Source organism: Harpia harpyja, chromosome 3 (assembly GCF_026419915.1).
Source record: "Harpia harpyja isolate bHarHar1 chromosome 3, bHarHar1 primary haplotype, whole genome shotgun sequence".
NCBI classification, from domain to species: Eukaryota; Metazoa; Chordata; class Aves; order Accipitriformes; family Accipitridae; genus Harpia; species Harpia harpyja.
The window spans coordinates 80,431,262-80,454,973 of NC_068942.1; the positions used below are offsets into that span (position 1 = coordinate 80,431,262).

General features: G+C 38.8%; 1 protein-coding gene across 1 annotated transcript in view; it reads left to right on the forward strand.

The window, feature by feature from the left end:
- The window catches only part of SOS2 (SOS Ras/Rho guanine nucleotide exchange factor 2), a 56,252-nt gene that overhangs the window by 25,772 nt on the left and 6,768 nt on the right, over nt 1-23,712 (forward strand). The window contains exons 7-18 of the mRNA XM_052783665.1: nt 350-460; nt 2,601-2,699; nt 8,801-8,928; nt 9,321-9,976; nt 12,811-12,892; nt 13,585-13,707; nt 17,176-17,279; nt 18,515-18,734; nt 19,717-19,836; nt 20,567-20,729; nt 21,747-21,864; nt 22,387-22,559. Of these exons, the coding sequence (XP_052639625.1) occupies nt 350-460; nt 2,601-2,699; nt 8,801-8,928; nt 9,321-9,976; nt 12,811-12,892; nt 13,585-13,707; nt 17,176-17,279; nt 18,515-18,734; nt 19,717-19,836; nt 20,567-20,729; nt 21,747-21,864; nt 22,387-22,559 (2,097 nt within the window). The remainder of the gene's footprint in view (nt 1-349; nt 461-2,600; nt 2,700-8,800; nt 8,929-9,320; nt 9,977-12,810; nt 12,893-13,584; nt 13,708-17,175; nt 17,280-18,514; nt 18,735-19,716; nt 19,837-20,566; nt 20,730-21,746; nt 21,865-22,386; nt 22,560-23,712) is intronic.

Sequence of the window (23,712 nt, forward strand, 5' to 3'; positions counted from 1 at the left end):
TTCTGAAGTGTCATTCTTTATGAACAGAGAGGAGGCAAATTGCCATTCTGTGTGAAATGTGGGTGGTCTGAAAGCAGAAACTTCTCGGTTCCCACTGCTTCAGTAAAACAGATTTTGTGTTAGTGATAAGTATGGTGAGATTGAGGAATGCTGAGAAAATGTTATGTGCTTTTAATATTTGGAAGTGAAGAAGAGTTGTGGTTTACTGAATATTTGTTTTGCAAAAATCGATCTTTTTCTTGAAAAGTTCCACTTGCGTATCAGCTTATTAAAGGAATTAATCGTACCAGCTAGGACAGAAATATCTTGCCTCCTTCATGTATGTATATAATTCTCTGTTTTTATTTAGGAGCAAGCCTTTGATCCATATGAAACCTTGTCCCAGGATATTCTCTCTCCACAATTTCATGAGCATTTTAATAACTTAATGGCAAAACCTGCTGTTGCTCTCCACTTTCAGGTGAGTGCAAATGAGAAATACTGAACTGCTTTAGTTCTTGTATTTCAAAGGTTTGAATTTTTTCAGTAATTCTTTACTTCCTACTGAGGAAGAAATCCTCTAGATTCTGACCTTTCCTCAGTGTAAGATATTTGGACTCTGCCTCTTCCTATAAAAACTGGACATAGCTCTGACCCATCCATGAGTCTTTTGCAGGTTTTTTTGTCCTCATCAGACTCTCTTGCTTGAGAATAGAGGGTGACTTCTCATACCTGCCACTTCTATTTCTGTTTTGCCTTTTAACACCAAACACGGGCACCCAGGCACAGTATTTTCATTTTCTTCCATACATATCCCAGGCCCCCTTGTTCGGCACTGAGGCTGGGAATGGCAGTTTTTCTTGAATCATTTCTTTAATAGGACTATCCAGCAAGATCGTCTGTAATATTTTTATTTCTTCCTTCTGCCAACGTGGCAGATGTATTAAAGACTATTGTTCAGAAGACGGAGCTTGTGTTTAGAAATGCACTTAGAGAAGCTGCTGAGTAAGTGTTTGGTCAGTGGTGCTCCCAGCTAAACCCATTGTAGTAGTGCTTAGTTTGTACAGTTCACTGGGGCCCACGTCTCTGCAAGTTGAGATTCCTCTGAGCCATTCCTTCAGGGTGAGTGTGTCCTCTTCAGCTCTGAGTGCTTGGTAAGCTGGATCATCTCACTCTTAAATACTACTTCATGAATAAAATAAGGCCCTTTACCTACCTCCCTAGCAAATTTAAAGCCCAAAGCCCTATTCCAGATTAAATTGGTAATCGAGTTATTTGACAGTGCATCTGGCCTCCTTTCTGACTCTACTCACCATAGAAAGGTTTGGGCTTTCCTAGGGATGTTCCTTCATGCTTCTCCAAGCTGTGGAGCGAAGGCGGAGGTCCGAGCTCTGGGCCGTGGGACGTATATGAGCTGTCTCTGGCAATGGCAGAGAGATGCAGCCAGAAGTCTTAAACAGGGGGGGAGAGGTCATTTCCAAAAAGGAGATCAGGTAATTCGGTTTCTGTTCAATAGTTGTCTTGATATGGAAGATGGCAGGAATTTCACCATCCTTTGGAAAACCTCTCCTCATCTTACAACCTGAATTATTGTGTTAGTTAACTGCTGGGAGTGGGAAAAGATTTTGAACTCATTTTCGAAGTCTTAAACTTGTGATTCTCAGTTTCTGAGGGAGAGGAGATACTAATATTAATTTCTTGAGTACTTGATGAGACCTCCATGTTTCTGTGGTGTATTGGATGTAAACTGAAGCACAGCATACATAATTTGGAGAAAAGGACATTAGAGGGAAGTTGGTGACAAGTTTATTAGATTGTATGGGAGTCCTGACTGATCTTTAACATTCCAGTGTTTTCTTTAAATTCTGCAGCAGACTGTGGTCCAGAGTAAAATGTGTTGTTTTGGAAATGGGTATGAGCCTTTTTCAAAATATATTCAAGCATTTTCTGCATTCTGAGATGTGGCTGTTGACTGGGGAATAAGGTGTGCAGCTTAGCCGTAGACAGTGCATTATTTTTAGGTGTTGTCACCTTGAACTAATGCTATTAATTGAGTTCTGCAGACAGTGCTGAAACACAAAGGTGCTAGGGATTACGATATGAGCACCTCTACGTGAATTAAAAGATGCTTATAAAATGACTTGTAGGTAACTTGGTCCCCTAGCTTCTTAAATTTGATTTGCTACTTCTGGCAAAAATATGGACCATCCAACTGGTTACCAATTTAAGGAGGCAGATTGTGCTAGCATTTCTTGGGAGGGTTAGGGGTGTTTTCAGAGCTATGGGTTCACTACTGAGTATGCATCAAAATCCACCCGAAGCTGTTTGCAGAAGGGTGCTTGCAGTGCCTGGAAGAGGGTGTTTACAGGTTTCGTTTGCTTGATGTCAGAGCGTTTAAGTGTCTCTGAATCTTACAGAGTCTCATTGGACAAAAATGTTTTTTCAAACTTTATTGTCTTCCTTACTACTAGATGTAAGCATAGAGTAACGTAGATCAGAAGGGACACCCTGGATGTGTCTAGCACAACCATCTTGCTCAAAGCAGTACTAACTTCAGGCCCTTGTCCAGTACCATTTTGAGTATTTCAGTGCAAGTAACCCTGTTTATTTTTCCTTTTCAGTCTACTGCTGAAGGGTTTAAAGAAGCTGTACGATACGTCCTCCCACGACTCATGCTTATCCCAGTCTATCATTGTTTGCACTACTTTGAGTTACTACAGGTAAATGAAGCCACACTCTTGTTTCCTGCCAAAAACATTTCTTAATGTGGAGAATCTGAGCTTTTAAATAGGTGATTAGATTTTACATACTGCTTCTGAAAACTGAAAGATATGAAAACATTAATTTGACACCAGTTAGTATATGTCTGAAAAGTAAAATCATGTAAAAAAAAATCTGCAAAAGCATCTGTTGCTCTGATATGAACATTTGAAGTAACTATTTCATTAAATAAACCTTTATTGAACTTGAGTTCTAATACAGTTAAAAATTTTATATGCAAATCGAATTTCTTCTTTCCTTGACTTCTGAATTTTTTTGTCTGTTCAGAAAAAGCTAGGCATAATGCAGATCAGTATTCTCAGTCTCAAGTCACACTCCAGTTGCAGCACAGCTGATCTTATTTTGGGGGTTGGGGAGGCACTTCCTTTCAGCAGAGTCAGAATAATCTATTCTTAATGTTCAATCATTTGTCCTGAGCCCTAAATGGAAGAGGTACAGCAAAAAATATCATTTTTCATAGCATACCACACTTTCTGCATATTGCGGAGGAATGAAAATAGGCACTACTATTTTCTTATTTTCTGTCTTCTAAGAAATTACATTGATGAAATGTCAGGCTTTATGGAATTCTGATTCAGATGATAAAAAGTTATTCCTGTAGGACATACAGGAGGTCCTACCATACAAGTTGTTTAGGTTGGCATCTAGTCTGTATTTATGAGCAATTCTGCCGATCGAGGCATTACTTATTTTAGAACAGCCTCTATTGGTTTGACCACAGATCACTTGGCACATATTTTATTGTGATGTGTGCTAGCAAGGTGGTTAACATCAGTAGATATTTCCCTTGGGTACAACAGCTAAAAGCCAAAAAGTAACTAAGCATGTATCTTTTTGCTTACAAGCAAATGTTTTTGCTGTGAGTTACAAGAAGAGAGGCCAGCAGTCAGCAGAAATTTAACATCTGAGATCTATAATAATCATTCTTGAATAAGAAAAATAATGTTGCTGTAGAAAATGCAATTATCTTGAAAAATACTTAGATCAGAGCTTTGTTTAAGTAGTTGAGGATAATGAAAACCAGTTTCTCTTTGCCCCATTGTGTTGGGAAAGTTTGTAATGCTTATAAGGGTAAGTGAATTATTAACTAACTGGGATATACTTAAATTAAACAGGTGAAATATCCTGTGGCTATAGCTGACATTTTGAAATAGCAACAGAAATTACACTTTTAAATTCCCAGTGTAAAAAGTGATACTAGCAGTGTTGTACAAGTGTGTTATATAGTCTTCCTTTGTATTTCAAAGGATTTAATTGTATGAAGAAAGAAAAGGAAACTTTGCAACATAGAACTTATGTATAATACAATATAAAATTTTCTCGGAAGAATCTCAAGCCAAAAAATAGCAATCGTTTTAAGACCAGGTCTGTAGTTAATCTGGCACATATTCTTTTGTTCTTTTGTTTTGTTTGTTTGTTTGTTTGTTTTTTTAAGTTTAGTGTTGTTTTCATTATGTCTGCTGTGATTTTTTACATATCCTGATTTAGATAAGTAAATAGAAGCATGATTTTTTTTGACCCATGAATCACACATCTCCAATGTATGGATTACCAATATTTTGTAGACAGGTTTAAATCCAAGTGGTCTCAATAAATTTTAAATCTTTAAGCATTTCTATTGATAGTCAGTTTAGAAAACAGTTAACAAAGCTGAAAAAAAAAAAAACCAACCAAAACAACCCTAAGGGTCAGTGAACTTTTCTCTAGATTACGGTACTGTCTCTATTGAGAACAGAAACTTTACATTGCCATAGTTTTAATATTTGCCTTCATAAAGCTTATGTTTCTATAAGGACATCTTCCAAAAGAAAATAAACTGATCAAAGAACTAAAGGATGACAGCAGAAGCATGGCATGGTTCCGCCAGCCTTGCTGTGAAGTGAGCACTGATAGCTTTGCAGATAACATCTCTCTTACAAAATACTGTAACTTCCCATTTTGTAAGGGTCAGTTGCATACGATAATTCTCTGGAACTTCTTAAAATGTTCTTCTTTCACGTTTAAAAGGCGTAATTGGACTAGTGACCTGTACCATGCTGAAGGTCAGGCTAATTAATGACCCATTGTGTCTTAAAGCTGGGAAATGGAGTGCATCAGTATGAAATCAAAGAATGAAGTCATATGGTGCAGCTTTGGGAGAATCTAAACATTTAACTGATTTTACAAGCTGTGTAGTGTTTGTCTGCTTTTTAGGGAAACATTAACATATATGCCTTATTGAGCAGAGTTTTGTGTGTTTTCAAAACTTAAGATTAAATGCTTTGCATGCAAACTTGGTAGTTTTTTCTTCAGCGACAGGAAAGGGTGGCTACTATTTATGTTTTAAACCATAGCACAGAGAAGAGAATTTGGTTTTGATAGCCTGTTTTAAATCTGTAATACTGCAAGAGTTTTCTGTCTTGTCTCTTGGGGGCTCTGAGTCTGCTCATAATTCCTGTTAGTATTGATGGGATCAGGTTATACATGCACGTTCTTAAATGTCCTCATATCTTTGAAGAATAAAGTCTGGCAGATAGTGCAAAAATATTGTTTCTTCTGTTTGTTTTTAACTTGGATAATACAGCTGGATGCTGCATAAAAGATAATATTAGGCCATGCCTTTTTTTAACGAGGGAATTTTAGCAGTGAAAATGATTAGATTTGACCTTTATCCATAGTGTACAAGATTTCCGAATAGAATTAGAATTCAGCTGCAGAGGCTGACGCTTGGCTGTCTTGAATCTTTCTGACTTTGCGAGCATGGAGCAGAGCAGAAATCTTAAATACCACTCTGTAGTGAATAATGGTAAATACAGAGTCTTTTGTTGTGATCACTTTAGTTGCAGGTTTAAAATTTGAATTTTATGTTGCAATTTGAAAACATCCTAAATTTACTGCAGTGATTTTTAAAAAGCAGAGTGTTTTTAGGGATAGAGAAAGTATTTATTCAACAATGTTAGTATATTACAAACTGTTGCTACTGCTTCTCTGTTACCATTTTATTTGTCTCTAGGAACCTTGGTTGAAAAAGACCTAGAAAAATGGAAGCAGAAAAGCAACAGAATGCTCATATTTTCATGGCTTCAGTAGGGAGAGAAGCTAAGATTGAGACTGTTACTCCTAAAGAAAGTTACCAAAAAACCCCTACTGAATTGGGAGGTAAATAAAATAATGAATAATTTACAGAAATGCAGGCCTCGATGTTTGCTATTTTGCAAAATAGCAAAACTAAAATGAATGAAATTAAAGTGTGAAAAGCTTGAAAATTCTTTCAAGCTGTAGAACTTTTCTTCTTGGTGCAAAAACTTGTTTGTGCAGCCTCTGATGCAGGATCTGCGTCAGAGACTCCTTTTTGCCTAAGCAAGAGGCATAAGGGCTGGATGTCGTTTGGAGATCCCCATGTTGAATTTGTTTGGTTTGGCAGCTTTTTGTTCACAGCCATATAGAGGTCACCAGGAAATAGTCTTTGAGCACCTTGAGCCAGAGGGCAGGCCCTGATGACCCTTTAATGTTGATTGCTTGTTCAAGTATTGACAGAAAATGAACCTGCTGTAGGTTGGTTCAGGATGACTGATGATAGCAAAGGTTGAAGGAATTCACACTAAAGAAATAAAACTATCTTGAAGGAAAAAATAGTGGTAGTGATCAAAAGTTGTTAGGTCTTGCAAACAGGTAACCCAGATAGATTCTGACTGTGATATCTTTAATTGATTATCAGAGTATTTGGGTTTAAAACACTGTGCTTGGCATTTCCAAGCATGAATGCTCTACATGCTGGCAGTGTAGAGGAGAGCTTAATGTTTCATCAGACTTTCAAGCTCCAGGTATGCTTTCATAAATGTGTCAGAGGTCTAGGAAACGTTATTTGTTGAATGCAGTGCGAAGAACGCAAGGGGTCATATGATCCATCTGAATCCTGAGCAAGATGCCAGTTAGGTGTATCATTAAAATCCTGAAGGTAAGCAGAGGTCTGTTCAAGTCTCTGTTCAAGTCCAAGGCTTTCCTGTATTGAATAGAGAGTATATCCTTCCTTCTCATGTGACTTGCAGGCACGAGGTTATCCCTAATTCTTGCATGTGACTTGCTGTGTTCTTATCAAGCAACCCAAAACATATGAAATTCGGCCTTTTAATCTTTCCCACTGTTACTAATGATTGACTGACAGAGAAGCCCCAGTCAGTATTCTACAGGATCACCGTGGTATATTTTAAGTGAACAGTGTTCTTCATTACTATTTTCTGACAATTTTCTGTACAATATATTGAATGGTTAATTTTCTCAGCTTATCATTACTGGTATTTTAAATACAGGACCCCCTTTTCCCTTTTCTAAAGACTTACATATTTTCTTTGTCTAGCAAGCATGTTACACGTTTGCATCTGCTGTTTAATCGGAAAGATGCTTGTTAAGAACTGGTATTTGGAAAAGCAGATGTTAGTCCAGTGGTTACAGAGAATGAGATGTGCTTCAGGTGCTCTGCCTGATCTTCAGGAATCTATGCATTAAGGTGTAGAAATTGATAAGATTACTTCCAAATGTGTGTATATATATATTTTTTTCTCTCTTAATACAAAAAAAGCAAAACATGCCACTTGATGTCTGTTAACTGCCAAACAGAGCTCCCTTTGGAAAGGTGATGCAAGAAATTCTGCTCAGGACATGTGAGGAGAAAGAGTATTTTATCAGACTCGATAGCTTTTTCCACCTTTAGGATTTTGCACTTGTCATCTTTTCACACTATATTTATGTTCTTTGCCTTTCTGTGGCTGATAGTAAGGAAAAGAAGGGTGTCCACAGAGGTAGACATCTTATTTTTCCCTTCCCTGTACTGTTCCTCAGCTCATAAACTTCCCAGAAATTTTTGGCCATGAAACTTTCATTTCTCTAATATGCAAGATGGAGGTTGTTTGGGCATGTGAAAAATAAAAAATTTTAGTAATTTAAATTACATGAAGAGAGTGGCCCAATCTGGTCAAATCCTGTTCTCTCAATTACTTTTAGAGGAAGCTACATATCCTTGCTGAGGGAGCATAGTGGGGAAAGGAAAAGAAGGCTTCTGCCATGCTGAGAGATTGTAAGTAAGAATTCTCTTAAAGTATTTAGGTAAAACAGAGTTTATCCAAAACTGCGTGGCATATTGTCTTGATTTCACCCAGCAATCTATTTGCTTGATTTTTCTTTAAAATTCATACAATCTCGAACATGAAAGGGGTTAAAAAGAAAAATATCTTTTATTTATAATCAGTAGTATTTTAGGAGTGATCACCTTAAAGAACCAAAAAGAGAAACTCTGTGAATAGGCTTTGCTCAAAGCATATTGCTACCAAGTGTATGGAGATGATATGAAAGCCTGTTGAATTCTCTAATTCAATAAGTTTCTTCCTAGTAGTGCAGACAGATCTGGTCTTTATAAAAAGGAAATACGCTGATTCTCACTGCCTTTACATTTTGCTATTAGCAGCAAATCTTGAATTTCTGACTTTTTTTTTTAACTATGTTAGTTTGCACTGTGCAAAATTGACATTTCTTCTGGAAATAGATGAGTTTGCTGAAGATGGCAGAGTTTAGAATGGTAAAGAGCAAACAGAGAATCTTGATCATTCCATCTTTTAAGTTTGCTGTGAAATGTTGAGATTGACTTATTGAAGGAATGCTACGCTACACATAGTTACATAAACCAGCATTTAATTCTCGGCTATTTCAAACCTCCAAACTATTTAATAAAATCGGTTGTGAAACAGGACATTGTTGAAAACATAACAGGAAAAACAGTATCTGACAATTAGCATTGACTCTCAGTAGAATGGTAAAGGGTTTTCTTTCTAAACTCTCTCCTGCTCTCTCCTGTTGAGTATCTACTGACTTCTGAATATCTGACAAATGTTTTTTAGTTACATGCATAGCTAGTTTTGAGTGTGCTTCTAGTAATAACGCTCTCGTTGACTTGAAGTCACTGACCTCTCTGAGTACACTAGATAACACCGTGTAAGAATGTTTTTCATTCTTCCTACCCTTCTATAAATTAGATAAATCTAAAATAAAAATGTTTATTGTGTCACAGCAATTGCAGGAATGCAGTGAAGATGAAGAGGATCGGGAGTGCTTAAAACAAGCCATTACTGCTCTTCTGAATCTGCAGTGCAGCATGGAGCGGATTTATAGCAAACACTCCCCAAGACGTCGGCCTGGGTAATAATCCACAAAACTACCCTGGTGTCCCAAAGTTGGCAGAGGAGGAGATAAATGATGTGGAAGGAATTGTAATTTTTTTTCTTGTTAGATAATCTGTATATTTCCTTTTCAAGGCATGACTTTATGCCAGTTTTCATTGTCAATGTCGTAGCCGCCCAAAACCTTCACGGTCCACTTCTGTGAATAATGTCAGTATCTTACTCCTTCCCTAGCCAAAGCAATGCACGTGGCTTTTTTGGAACAGTAAACTTGGTTAAGGCGTATTTAGGGCAAAGAAATAATGATATAAACAATGAATTCAGTTGATTTTTTTTTTTTTTTTTTTTTTGTCTCTTGGGTCGGCAAATGTGAAATGTCCCCATCGTGACTTTTTCTTTTGTTCATTCAAGGGAGCCAGTCTGTCGCTTCTATAACCGACAAATAAGAAGCAAGCACTTGGCCATCAAGAAAATGAATGAAATCCAGAAAAATATTGATGGCTGGGAAGGCAAAGATATTGGGCAGTGCTGTAATGAATTCATAATGGAAGGAGGCTTGACGAAAATAGGAGCCAAACATGAACGCCACATCTTTCTCTTTGATGGTTTAATGATCAGCTGTAAAACTAATCACGGTCAATCACGGCTTCCTGGTTACAGCAATGCAGAGTATAGACTGAAGGAAAAAATTATCATGAGGAAAATACAGATTATTGATAAAGATGACACATCTGAATATAAACATGCTTTTGAACTGGTGTCTAAAGATGACAACAGTATACTGTTTGCTGCCAAGACTGCTGAAGAGAAGAGTAATTGGATGGCTGCTCTGATTTCCCTCCAGTATCGCAGTACTCTGGATAGGATGCTTGATTCAGTGTTACTGCAAGAAGAAAATGAACAGCCACTGAGGTTACCTAGCCCAAGTGTGTATCGTTTTGTAGTGGAAGACTCTGAAGATAACATTGTTTTTGAGGACAACTTGCAAAGCAGGAATGGCATTCCTATCATCAAAGGAGGAACAGTTGTGAAATTAATTGAAAGGTTAACATACCATATGTATGCAGGTATCCTGTACATTTGTGTTCTATATGGTCTTTTAAGGTCACGCTTGTATTGGTGATGAAATTAATCCTTTTATCTTTTGTTTGTTTGGGGTTTTTTCTGCATATAGTTAAAGCAAGATTTGCAGAAAAAAACCCCTGGTATCTGTTGTCAAATCAACTGGCTTTGCTGGCAAAGCTGTAAGAAAATTTTGGGTATGCAAGCCCTCCCCCCTGCCCAAAAAAAAAAAGTATCAGTGGTCTAATAGGAACCAGTAGTGTGTTTTCTGAGACCATCACGGCTCAAGCAGTGGTGCTGTTACAGGCTGTGTGACTGTGGAGGAAGAAGAAGGTTGAGGTTATGTTTATTATGCTCCAACCTGCCACTTTGTAGAAAAGGATACAAATCACAATTGGCATTCTTCAGACTTCCCTGTGAAAGTCTTTACTATCTTAAAGCCACAGAAATGAAACCTTGTAGTAGTTACATGAAGTGCTAATGTTGATGAAAATGTTAGATCTTAAGTTTGGGGTGAAAAGTATGCACTGAAAGGGAACACAGTGAAGCTGACAGAAGGGTGCTGGTGGAAGTGGTGTGCAATTTTTGTAAAACTTAGTAATGGTCTCCTTTGTGCTTTTTACAAAAGTGCCCAGTATTTAAGTGAGTCTTTTTTGTAAAACCAAGGCTAGATAGTGTGGAGCTGTATATTTTTTAAAAAGTAAAAAAAAAAAATACCATTTCCCACATTGAAGCTCAGTATTGATGCAACTAGTTGGTATGCAAGTAATCTGTAGTTGTGTTGTCTGTGAGTCCTGAGTCATCCATTTCTAAAATGTGATGGGTTTTGGTGACTTGTAGAGTTAGCCCTTTTCCTGAATGAACTGGTGTATTTGAGTATTAGTTTGATAGCGTAACTTCAGTTTTTATAGCGCAAGTACTTGCCACTTTGGCCTTGGGAATCTTCAATGAAAGCATTGCCTCTTGGGTTTCTGTGTGCTTTTTCCAAACAGTGTTTGGAGCCAAGACTAACAAAATCATCTCCCTCAGCCTCCATAAGGGCATTTCGATGACTAACAGCATGTGGAGGGACTCTCAGCAGATCTTGGTGGTGCTTTTTGTTTGTATTTAGGTCAAGATATGATTTTTTTTTTAAACTGTCAGTTTATCGTACGTTTGCCTTAGTTTCATATTTGTTTGAAGCAGGCCTTGCTCCAGCACAATGGCTCTGCATTCACAGAATGACTTCTGTCATGTCAAAGTAGTCCCCAGCTGATACCAGGATACCATGGGAGATAGCAGATGCAGAGTTAATAAATTCTTGAATTTAAATCACGAGCCACTCTTAGTAGCACATTGCTTGTACTTTCTGTTTTATTGAGAATGTCATTTACAGAAATAAGTAATTTCAAAAATAATACAAAGGAAGCTACACAGGTCAGAGAGCAGAGTAGCAGCCCCCATTTTAAGAGAATTGCAGATCTTGTCTGCAGAGCAGAGATACTACCTGCCTGTTCAGTGGTGAGAGGAAGATTTACTTTTAAAGTGTTGTAAATAGTACTGAAGAGTGAATGTAGATGTGACGTGGAAGCAGAACAGGCCAGTGCAGGACTAGGGTGCAAACTCAGCAGCATTATCATAGAATGAGAGCACTATTACTCTTAGCTTGTAGGCACATTCCTATATATGGATCCCTGAAAAATGTTGAGCAGTGCTCTGCAGGGAATTTAAGCCTTCTTAAAAGCAGTGTTTGTCTTAATGTTTTGTGGGTTTATTGGAAGAAATTCGATTCCCACTTGTGGAGGACTGCTGGTCTAAGCTACCTGTACCTAATGCTGACAGATTCAAGACTATTTACAGAACAGCAAGAAAAAAGAAACCCCTAACAACCCCAAATCCACACTTCTGAGTGAACATATGCACATGCACTTTTCTAGGCCAGGTTTTCCTGTATTTCAGCATTCATTTGCTCCCAGGCAGCTCTGGAAGCTGCTGCATACCACACAGTAGCAGCGTCTTGCCTCCGTTACCCTTGCGAGGGGGTCTGCTGCAGGGATGTCAGGATTAGGACCAGATGATGACCCTTCATGGCTCACGGTAAAGTGATGTGTTTATCAGCTTGCTTATTCACGATCTAAGAAACTCGGTACAAGAGAGTGGAATTAAAAGAGATTAAGGGAACGATGTCTATAGCAGAGTGGGCCCAATAAAACACGTGGTAGCTTGCGGATAGGCACGTCTCATGGTAACACACCTACCGTAGCGGTGAGAAACAGCAGGAGGGAGGCGTGGTGGCTTGTGGAGATACAACATCTTGAACTGCTGCAGGTATTTGCTTTGTAAGGCCTCTGCTGCTTGTCATGTTTTCCCTGTTGGCTGCTCTGCAGAGGGTAGTTGTGTGCTGCAGTGGTGTGGCTGGGGCAGGTGTGCAGTCCCCACTGCTGGAGATTTTTTAAGAACAGGTAAGATAAGCGTTTTGTTGGGGTGGTATAGGTATTTTTGATGTGAAGAGAGTAGACAGCCTAGTTCTACCATGTTTTCTTTGTCTTTATGAAGCCATGGAATAGCTGCGTATACAGGGAGTGTAAGTCATTCCGCCTGCTGAGACTGAGACACAGTTTTTGAGAGAACATAGTATGTGCAGTTGAGTACTTTTACAGGGGAAATGTGTCAAAGAACTAAATGAAAATTTCACAAGCAGTATTGTTTCTGGTACTTTTCAAATTACAGTGCTGGACTTATAACCTTAGTGTATTTTCTGCACTTTAAAACTTCTGTGAGTGTATGAGTCTTATTTCTGATATTTTGCAATTGGATGAAAAAAACCCCACTCCACTGTTTTCTTACTCTGTCTTTACAGATCCTAATTTTGTACGTACTTTCCTTACCACGTACCGCTCCTTTTGCAAGCCCCAAGAACTGTTGAGTTTACTGATTGAAAGGTAAGTACTGGTCATCCTTTCTGAAGATACTGAAAGGCTTTGTGTATTTACCTGCTCCTTGTCTGCTTGGATTCTCAGTGCCATGTGGCACATGTTTTAGTGAAGTTTGTAAAATAGTAACTTTTACAATGGGATACAGCAATGCAAGTTTTTAGTGCAAGCTTCCTTTTCCCAGTTTAAAGTAGTTACCTGAATTAAGTATTAGCTAGAGCACTTGGTGTGCATCAGCTGTGGGGTGTTAATGTTTTGAACTGCTTAACTTGATCATAAGAGTGTATTTGAGTATGCCTAAAGTCTCGATGCAAATAAGAACGGAAGTGTTCTAAGCGGTTTGTTTGAAAGGCACAGACTCGTAATGTAAACAACATTTTAATACAGTGTGATAAAGCTGCTCTTAAGCTTTCTTCTAATCTTCACTTAATCAAGCTAGGGTAGTTAAAAACCTTATATCCTAGTCTAGACATCTTGCGATGACCAGAGAACTAGTGAATTACCAGGGCGAGAGCTGGGTGTGTTAGCACTACATAGCTAGGGGAGGAGGGAATTCCAGGCAAACTGGATATGAGATGAGTGCTTGAGTTCCACCGCACTGATTTTTTTTTTTTTTTAAATGCAATTGCTCTTCATGTCCTACATAAAGGGTTTGTGTTTTATCTTAATTGCCATCGGTTTCTTGGTGCTTTTATTCATAGGTTTGAAATCCCAGAGCCTGAGCCTACTGAAGCAGACAGGCTGGCAATTGAGAAAGGGGAGCAGCCTATCAGCGCAGACCTTAAGCGATTTCGCAAGGAATATGTCCAGCCAGTACAACTCAGGTTTATTTGCTTTTAAATTTGTTCTGTTAGAGCCAGGTTTGAGTTCACTGATTATATGGTGATCCTGGAGACAGTAATCTCTTTTGGAGACTGCTGTGCTGTCAAGTAGAGACTTATCACTGTCTGCAACCAGACTAATATCCCAAACCATGTTCTGATTAGTCATACTGACTTCTGTTGTTGTTGCAACTGTACTTTGGTTCTCTGCCACTCACAGCTGTGATCACCACCCACAAGAACGCTGTATTGCTGCTATGTAAAGCGGGTGTGGGTGAGAGATGTATAACTGAAAGTGTTTCTGACTGCATTTTGAATGGATTCCTTGTTAAGAGGCCCTATGAAGATAGTTTCTCTGTTTCCATTTTTTTCAGCCCTGCTGGTATTTTACTCCCTTTCCCAGCCCCGTTGATGTATTTGCACACAGACAGGGAGACTCTTGTCTGTACTGCACATTGCAACGGGCTGCAGTGAATCTTCAAGGTCTTGCTGACCAAGCTAACTGGGGGAACAGTTAAGTGTTTCTGGCATGAATGAGGCTAATTGTTTCCCTGATAGGGAATCAAGTCAGGAGGAGACACAGATCACAACCAATATTTGCTAGAACAACTTTTATTCGTTAAACTGTTTTTATGAGTAGCATCGAGATGTTACTGTTAATGGTAGATAACTATATGCACGGTATCCTCACTCAGTCATTCATAGTTACCTGTTTGGAGCAACAGCAGTTTAGTCAAAGTGAAGGGTCATACTGACATGCCAGTACCTTCAAGTTAGGTGTTCAGACAGTCACTTAGGCATCCTATCTTCATCAGATACCTGTATGCATATATGTAAAAAAAAAAAATATATATATATAATACTGTAGTGTTTGTCAATATATAGCTGCTGCCACCTTCTTGGATGCAGTCCCAAGTTATACAACCTCAGCGTAACCTTCATACTTGTGTGTGCTTGTGGCCTTGCACAGATTTATCAGACTCTTGGTGTTCTCAGTTTATCAGCTCCTGTGGGTTCAGCAGGACCACTAGTCTCCAGAGTTATCAGTTCTTGGGAGAGCTTCACATGCTACTTCTCAGCACATACTTTTCCTGATTTCAGCTTGCTGTTTTCTGGTAACTGTTTCAGCATCCATCCACATAGGTGCCTATAGAGCCCGTTCAGAGAAACTCACACAGAATGGGCTTTTGTGACATAATTGGTTCAAAAGTTTAAATACTGTTGTATTGCTTTTGTTACTATTTTTTTTGTAGCTTACTCTACTAGCTAGGATGGAAGTCTCTTGGGGACCTCCTCACAGTGCCCCTTACAGATGCATCTTCCTGCAGCACTGCTGACTGCCGTAGCTGAGCATGACAAGTGGCTACCATTGAACTGGAATCTGTAGAAAAGTTTGAGGCAGCAATTGACCATGTTTCTTGCTATTAATTTCCAAAATCAGTTTAGCACTTTTGCCTTCATATGCTATGTTTGAGCTGTTTGACACCTGTGCCCCGTTCCAAAGTTTCCAGGGTGTTTGGTTTTGGTTTCTGGTTTCTTTCCTTGTTTGAGAGATTAGGATACCTCTTATCGTAACAACTACTCTTTGCTGTCTAGTGTATGGTATGGTTGGTGAGTTGAGTCCTCTTACTGGTGCCTGCTTGATGAGATGTGCTGCTATTTAACACACACCCTTCTGTGGCTTATAGTTAATCTTTGAATTTAGGAGATACTACGTGTTTCTAGTAGCTTGAAACTCTTAACTGTCTTACAGTTGAAAATAAGTGCCTGAATTTGACCTGTTAGGTTGATATGCCCAGCACTTTGTAAATTCCAGTATTGTTAATAGCGCTGATCGCTACTTCAGGAGAGACCTGAGGTTTGGGAAGAAGGTGGAGAATGTGAAGATGCTTGTCTCTCCCTCCCTCCCTTCCTTCCCTCCCTAACACTTACTCCCCATCTTGCAGAAAATGCTGTAGACATGGTGTGCAGTGCACAGGCAGGGAAATGGTAATGTCTTTGACTAGACGAAATGCATGCGAGGTCATGAGAAAGAGGGGGTGCTAAGCTGCAAATGCAGTCAGCACAACCAGGCAATCTTTCTTGCTTTTTCAGTATTACTGCCATGATATCTCAAAGGCAAAGACTGATTAGATAGGATCCTATATTACTGTTATTGGGAACTTGTTTCAAAACATCACTCCTTTTGACAGTTAGCTATCATTAATTTCTAGCCTAAATTATCTGTTTGCGTAGCCATTCTTTCATGTGATAAACCTTATTCTTTAACTTATTCATTGGAAGAGGAGAACTATTTAATTCTCGATGTATTCACATAGAGCACCCTTCATTTGACTAACCTAAACCAGCTAACTTCTCTAGTGCTCTGACTCACAACAGACTGGCAGATTACAATCAGTTGTCTGCCCTGTCCCTCTCAGATGTTCTTGCCCCCACTTTACGGGGCTGAGACACCACCAACAGTAGTCTGATGCACAGTTAGCACTGGTTTACCTTGATATCCTGAGCTGCAAAGAGTGGGGGAGTTCAGCAGCATCCTGCATACAGCTGAGCCACTTTTGCAAAGGGGTGATGGGGCAGGAGTAACCACATCTTACTGTAACTATCTCCTCTGAGTCTGAGACCGTGGGCTCTCCATTAACCCCATCATCCTGTCCCACCTGTTGAACTGGCACAGGGAAAATCTGTTGTACTAGTTGATGTAGGAGATTTTTGCTCACCCTTCAGGTAAGGTGATACGGTACACCCCAATAAATCAGAGTTTTGAGGTACGAGCTCAACTTGTTTTGCCTCTTCAGGTAAACAGTTTTTTATTCTGTTACACCCTAAGAGTAGAAGGCAGAAGAGCAGTTGTAGTTAACTTTGAGAGGCTTGTTTATTAGTGGTCTGTTTAAGAAACTGTAGAGAAAAACCAAGAGAAAGTTTAGTGTTATCCTTAAAAGAACTACTGGATCTAGTACGGCTGTTTGTGTAATTAAAAAGTTGTAAAAGTAGGGCAGTACACTTGCAACAACTTCTAAGCTGAAATTTCTGTACGGGAAAGAAATAATTATAAATTTGTTTCTTACCAAATGGGAGATCCTAATCAGCTTTTTAGTTGGGGGGGGGGGGGGAGAAATCAGAAAATTACATTAGAAATACCAGTTTCATCTGATTTTGATAAGTTTTTTCCTCTTCTGAAACCACCTCAACACTAGCATTCTTTATATAAGATTTAAAAACCCCACCAAACTATATATATGCCAAGACTGGAAAATTAGGATTTAAATACATGGGGACTTCTGTGGTCATTGGTGCCATGCTTAGTCTTTGTTATGCCCCTCTGTCCATATGTATTTTGATAGTCGTCAACTACATGAATCTGTAACTCGTTTTTTGTAGAATTGTGTTTCATTTAGTGTTTACGTAGGACGAGCCTTGGAAGTCCTTAAAAATGAAACATAATATTTTATTATTTCTCTCCTTCCTCAGAATATTAAATGTTTTTCGTCACTGGGTAGAGCACCATTTTTACGATTTTGAAAGAGATCTGGAGTTACTAGAGAGATTGGAGACGTTTATTTCCAGTGTAAGAGGTATGGTAATTGGTGGTCCTGTTGTTCTTCCACATTTTGGTACAACCTGCTTGTCTAACCCTGACAGGTTTTAGGCATGAGAATATCTTTACACACATGAGTAATTTTAATGACTTTAATTGAGCTGTTTATGAGACTCTACTTTACATGAGCAAGCTTTGGCCTGGAGCCTAAACAGCTACCAAAAATTACTTCAAACATTATCATATTTACCTTAAGTGTTTTTACTTCTGGACAGTAATGTTCATCCTTGCATGACTCTACAATAGACTTGTTAGAATTCAGACTGCCACCTTCCTTCTCCCTGTGTTGTATTCATAGAGAATTCCTTCCCCGTTGGTTACTGAGACTGGTTTTTTTTCCATCTTGTTCTTTTCCCATTTATTAAAAGTTCCAGCTGAAAATCATTATCCTTTTAGGAGAGGATACTTGACCCATTTGGTATCACTTCCTCTGGAGCAATCCTTTATGAAGTGGCAGATTTTTTTTGGCAGCCTGAGTGGAGGAGGGCAACAGTGTTGGCATGTCAATTTTAATCATTATTCTGGCAGTTCTAGACTTGCCTTTTCAGACTGCCAGACCATACATTGGGCAATATAATTCTGAGACAAACTTAGAGGGTGGTAGTTTATCTTTTGCAGAGGTCTCTATGCTAGCTATTGCTGACCAGAGAGGAATAATTCAATATTGATTAGTCCCTTAAAAGCTATTTGTCTCGAACTGCTGAAGGTACTTCCTATCTTGTCCACTATTTTGGGTACTGTAAATGTTGGACTGATAGTGTAAACATGTATTTCTCTAAACTTTCTGTTCTGCAGTGCACTAGTACAGCATGTTGCAAAGATCTCACTTGAAGCTTGTTGTTTACTTTTTTAGTTGTTCTCTAAATAGACGAAGCTAGCAGTCAAAGTGAAGATGGTTGCAGCTGAGGGGAAAAAATAAAATATAATGTATGCAGGGTCACTTTTTTCCACTCAGAAGCTGCCAGTAGATGTGGTTAAACACAATTGGGCACCCAAAAATACGTTCACATGTGTCTGTATTTGTCAACTGATACAGGTGCAGGAACCCATAAGAAAAAAAAAAGGGAACTACAAACCTAATTAATTTGCATGCAGAAATGCAGAATTTTGAGTGCATGTATAATTTGGGGGGTGGTGGTGGTTTTATTAGATTATCAAAAGTCATTTAAGATAATATTTAAAAAGGTTTTTTTCATGGTTTCTGTTTTGCAGGAAAATCCATGAAGAAGTGGGTGGAATCAATTGCTAAAATCATCAAGAGAAAGAAAGCTCAAGCAAATGGAATTAGTCACAACATCACCTTTGAGAGCCCACCTCCCCCAATCGAGTGGCACATTTGGCGTGTTGGGCACAGCGAAACGCTGGACCTCATGACTCTGCATCCTATAGAAATTGCTCGACAGCTAACGCTTCTCGAGTCTGACCTTTATAGGTAGGGATAGAACTAATCCATGTCTTTTTCAGATTATTTGAGCAAGAAAGAGTCCTAAGTTGTAGAATCAGTCAAAAGTACGTCTCCTTGACTTTCAGAGTTTATGGAAAGAGGTTTTTTTGCCATCTGTTCAATATCAAAATATGCAAGGCAAAAAAAAAAAAAGTGTTTTCATCTCCATATCAGACTTCTGACAACATAAATAAGTACAGGAAGGACACTAAAATATTACAAGTAGATAATACTAACTTGTACTGTCTCCTTGTTAAAAGCAAACTTAGTGTTACATTAGTAAGAAATGCTTGTTGCATCATAAAAGGAGAACACAATTGTTTCTGCTCCTTTCCTTTATAGCTACATAGCAAAGGCCCAGGTGTTATATGCATATAACCATAGCACTGTTACATCAAGGTCCTCTAATTCTGAAGAGTTTTTTTCATCTGGTACCATAGGTACTCGGCTGTTTCCTAGCTCTGTTGTTACCTGTGATAAATAGAGCTAGCCTTGATGTGAGAGCTAGGTTTTGCTGGGTAGAAATTCTCTAAGGTCTTACAAAACTTGAAGGTGAAGCATCCTCTTGTGCTTCAGTGACAGCAGGTTTTTCTATTGAAATAGGCCACTTTTCCAGCAGGTTGCTCGAACTATTTCAACTTCCTATTTTTTAAAAAAAATTGTAACTGACTTTGAGATGCTTTTTAAAATAAGCTTTCAGGAAATTAAATTTACTGCTTTGTAATTTTCTTACCTGAAAATGCTTATTCAAAAATGCCAATTTCAATTAAGATAAAAATGTATTTCCTTCTATAGTCAAATACTTGTCAAAGTTATTTTAAGTAACTGTTTTGCAGTAGATAAGATTGGATTCTATTTGTGAAGTATCGAGTCATGATTAAGGGAAGAAATAATCTTTTAATGCAAACACAGAGTATAAAATTATTATTTGTATTGAGCATTCTTCTGCATCTTGCTTTGTCGTTATCAGGGCAGTACAGCCTTCTGAACTCGTTGGTAGTGTGTGGACTAAAGAAGATAAGGAAATTAACTCCCCAAATCTATTGAAAATGATTCGTCATACTACAAATCTTACTCTTTGGTTTGAAAAGTAAGTACAGGTGGTGATAGTCTTGTGGCATTAACTCCTACTGAAATCCCAAGAGAAACGTTTTTCTGCTGTTTGAATTCTGTTTCCTTGAATCTTGAGATGGCTGTAGGGTATTACAGTAATTCTCGGTTTTGGTTCAAGGGTGTGTGCCATGCCAATCGCATATGCTCCCTCTTCCTGAGTCTGGAAGGTTCTTTCCAGTTATGTCCACTTGGTCAGCACGGGTCCTACTTAACGTTTCTACAGTACATCAAAAGGTGTCAAAGGCAGTGCAGGACTCAGCACCGCTTTTCAGCATCCCTGATGAAAGCACTGTTGTGTCTGTCCCCTTATCTTAGTCTCTCTCCCTTCTCACGTGAGAAGATAAAGTACTTCTGAGGACTTGGCCAATGCTGTGGTCAGAAGGGTGTAGCAGCTTGTATGTGTATACCTGACGTAGCGAGTTTAAAACGCTGCTGTAGATACAGCACGAGAGTCACCCTACTTATCCTGGATCTTGCTTGGGGTTTGCTTTATTATTTTACAGGATATGCCAAAACCTTTCTTGGCTTTCCAACTTGAACATATGTAAGATGTGATTACATAAATTTGTACTTGAGATTCTTGAGAGCGCGCCAAAATGTGCATACTGGATGTACTGTACAGTTTTGCTTGGAAAATTTTGATTTAGCAGCTAGCAAAATGTCAGGTTTTATTTATCAGTGTTTCTCAAATTATGTCTCTTGATTAGGTGCATTGTGGAAACTGAGAACTTTGAAGAGCGAGTGGCTGTGCTGAGTAGGATTATAGAAATCCTGCAGGTTTTTCAAGATCTGAATAATTTCAATGGTGTTTTGGAGATCGTCAGTGCAATGAACTCTGTGTCAGTGTACAGACTAGATCACACATTTGAGGTAAGTTTTGGGCATTGCTCTTGGGGGGTGGGGGGGTGGAGAAATAATCAGAATCCAGAAACATGTCACACACACTTCTGAAGGGAAATCCATAGTATCCATATCGCACTTGCTTTCATGGAAGAAAACAAGTGTGAAATGTTCGAAGTTATTTATGAGAAAACATACGAGATGAGCTGGGTGTCTCAAAGGGTTTGTAATAGGAAGTGGAGCTTTTCAGCAGATTTTTTTTCTCACGAGTATTCAGCCCCGAAAGGGGAAATGCCATGATCATTCAATTGTTGTTCCTTACCCTGTCTGAGATGAACCTGTTGCTTCAGTCCAGCATTTTATGGGCGTGAAAGAGGAGGATCCCAGGGCTCAGAACCCTGGACTGGAATATTTTAACAGCAGCATTTCCTATGTACGCAAGAAACGGGGGGGTAGAAGGGCATGGAGAGGGGATAGCTAAAGCTCAGATTTCAGGTGATCACAAGAACTTCTCTTGGATGAGAGAGTCTCACAAAATTCAGATCATTGGAGGCAGAAACAAAAACCTGCTAGAACTGTTTAGATGGATGGTAGGAAAAGAGGCTACTACACAAGTAGTGACTCCATTTTTCACTTGCCAAGGAAAAGAAATGCCTAGGATTTGGCAGCAAAGCCTCCCTTGACTAAAATAGAAAAAGAAGCATGAATAAAATGTTTTGAGTTTTGTATGTCTTTGAAAGGCAGTACAAGGCCTTTAAGTTAAATTCAAAATTACGTGTTTAATTTTTATTAAATTTTAAGACCAGAGTTATGTTTGTAGGCTTGGTAGACAAAATAAGTCTGTTTTACATTAACCTCATGATTCACATGACTAAGTTGTTGGACTGATAGTGCTGTAGTCCAGAGCAAACCATTTACAAAAGAGGTTCTTTCAAATCTGAATTTCAGTTCCTAAGTTTTGCTAAGAGATCTAGGGAATTGCCTTGTTTTTGCTAACCATGCTATTGAGAAGATTTGCATCCCTGTTTTTTTTCTTTGGCAACTTAGGCACTACAGGAAAGAAAAAAAAGAGTTTTGGATGAAGCAGTAGAATTAAGTCAAGATCATTTTAAAAAATATCTAGCTAAGCTCAAGTCAATTAATCCACCCTGTGTGCCTTTCTTTGGTAAGTAACACCAGGGCAGGCTAATATTGTGTGTACTGTCAGTCTTAAGTTGAGTTTGATGCAGATGTGTTAATATTGCTTAAAGTGTTCGGGGCTGTGTTTAGCTTTAAAATTTTTTTAATATGTGACTGACTTCCTAGGTTTGTAATGTTTTTAGACTTAGTGTCTTTTATATAAATTTATTTTTCTAGTTTAGTATACAGATTACTGATATTATAGTATATATTATCTTACTTGGTTTAACACTGCCTCCATATTGGTGATCTGATTATGGTGATGACCTGAAGATGTCGGGGTTTTTTTCTAAACTCAGGATCTCATGTTAAGGAGATAAAACATCTTATTTCAATAGTATATTGTTCCTGTGTAAAATGCAGACTTGATTCATTTTGCCAGCCAATAAACTGTTGGAGCATTAAAAGGAATGGTCTACATATGCTCAGACTTTGTCATTCATTAGAAAGAATGAAATAATCTCTCGGAATGAAAATGAACTTTAAAAAACACTTCTCTCTTTATCAGGAATATACCTAACAAATATTTTGAAGACAGAAGAAGGGAATCCTGACTTCCTTAAAAGACAAGGGAAAGAATTAATTAACTTCAGTAAGAGGAGAAAAGTGGCTGAAATAACAGGAGAAATTCAGCAGTATCAAAACCAGCCTTACTGTTTACGGATAGAGCCAGAAATTCGGGTAATCAAACATCAAATATCTGTTTTGGGGATAGGAGAAGGAAAAGAATGTACACAACGAAAAATTGACAGATAATCTTCTGGTACTAGACCTAATCTTATGTGAACCCTGACCATCAGAAAGCGGGGAACAGTGTTGGTAGACAAGAAAGTACCACCGCAAAGGACTAGCCAGAAGTGGGGATTTACTTGTTTGGATTCCGTGTTCTGGGTCTCATTCATCCCCTTACTGTTCTGCAGCCTGGTATCAGATTTTTTAGCAACAAAACAGAATGAATAAGACATACTGACCAAACAGCAGAACTTTTTGGAGAAAAATCAGTTGCCTTTAACCTAAAATGCTCTGTATGTGCCTATTGTGTTTAGTCCTGTCATTCTGTAATGACACCTCTGACCAAAGTCTACTGACACCGCTAACAGTCAGAGGATGTGTAGTTCAGCACAAATACCAACAGTCATTCTGCGTGGCAGAAGCTAAGCAAATGTGGGGATGCACCAGTGTCAGCCAGCATTATCTTTAGAAACGAGAAGAGAGCATGCTCGAGTGGTTACTTACCCAAGACAAAGACTAGCGAATCCCAGATAACTAAAGGAATTTAAAGGAAGGTGCTGAAACAACGAGCCAGGTAATGGTAGGTAGGTGTTTTTATATGGAGGTAATAATGATTGAAAAACATAGCATTAAGTACCCAGCCATACTTCCTAAGTGCACGGCTAATTGTAACCTTTCCAAAAAACAGCAGCGTGGACAGCTCTCGGTCTCAGCTAGTGAACAGCAGCAGGCAGGAAGCAACAAAGAAGTTGGTTACGTGAAGAATTAAACAGGCAGTAATACTGCTGTTTAAAATGTTATTTGCATTGTGCGTTTAATTGCTGTGGACATGCCTGCGAAGGGTTTAGGAGACTTACAGTATTCATAAGCCAAGAAGTACATTAAGCTCGAGGGATGGCAGTATTTGTGCTGCAGAAAGAACAAATGGAAAATGCTGTAGCTCCCCACCCAGAGGCTCCAGCCGCAGCAGGAGCAGCTAACGCAGGACTGTCAGGCGTCGAGGGAGCTTTGTCCTGTCCCATGCCCTTGGTGCCAGTCCTGTCCTAGCCATGCCTTCCCTCCGGTCCTTGTGCCGTAGCGCCATACTCTGTCCTGGCCTCTG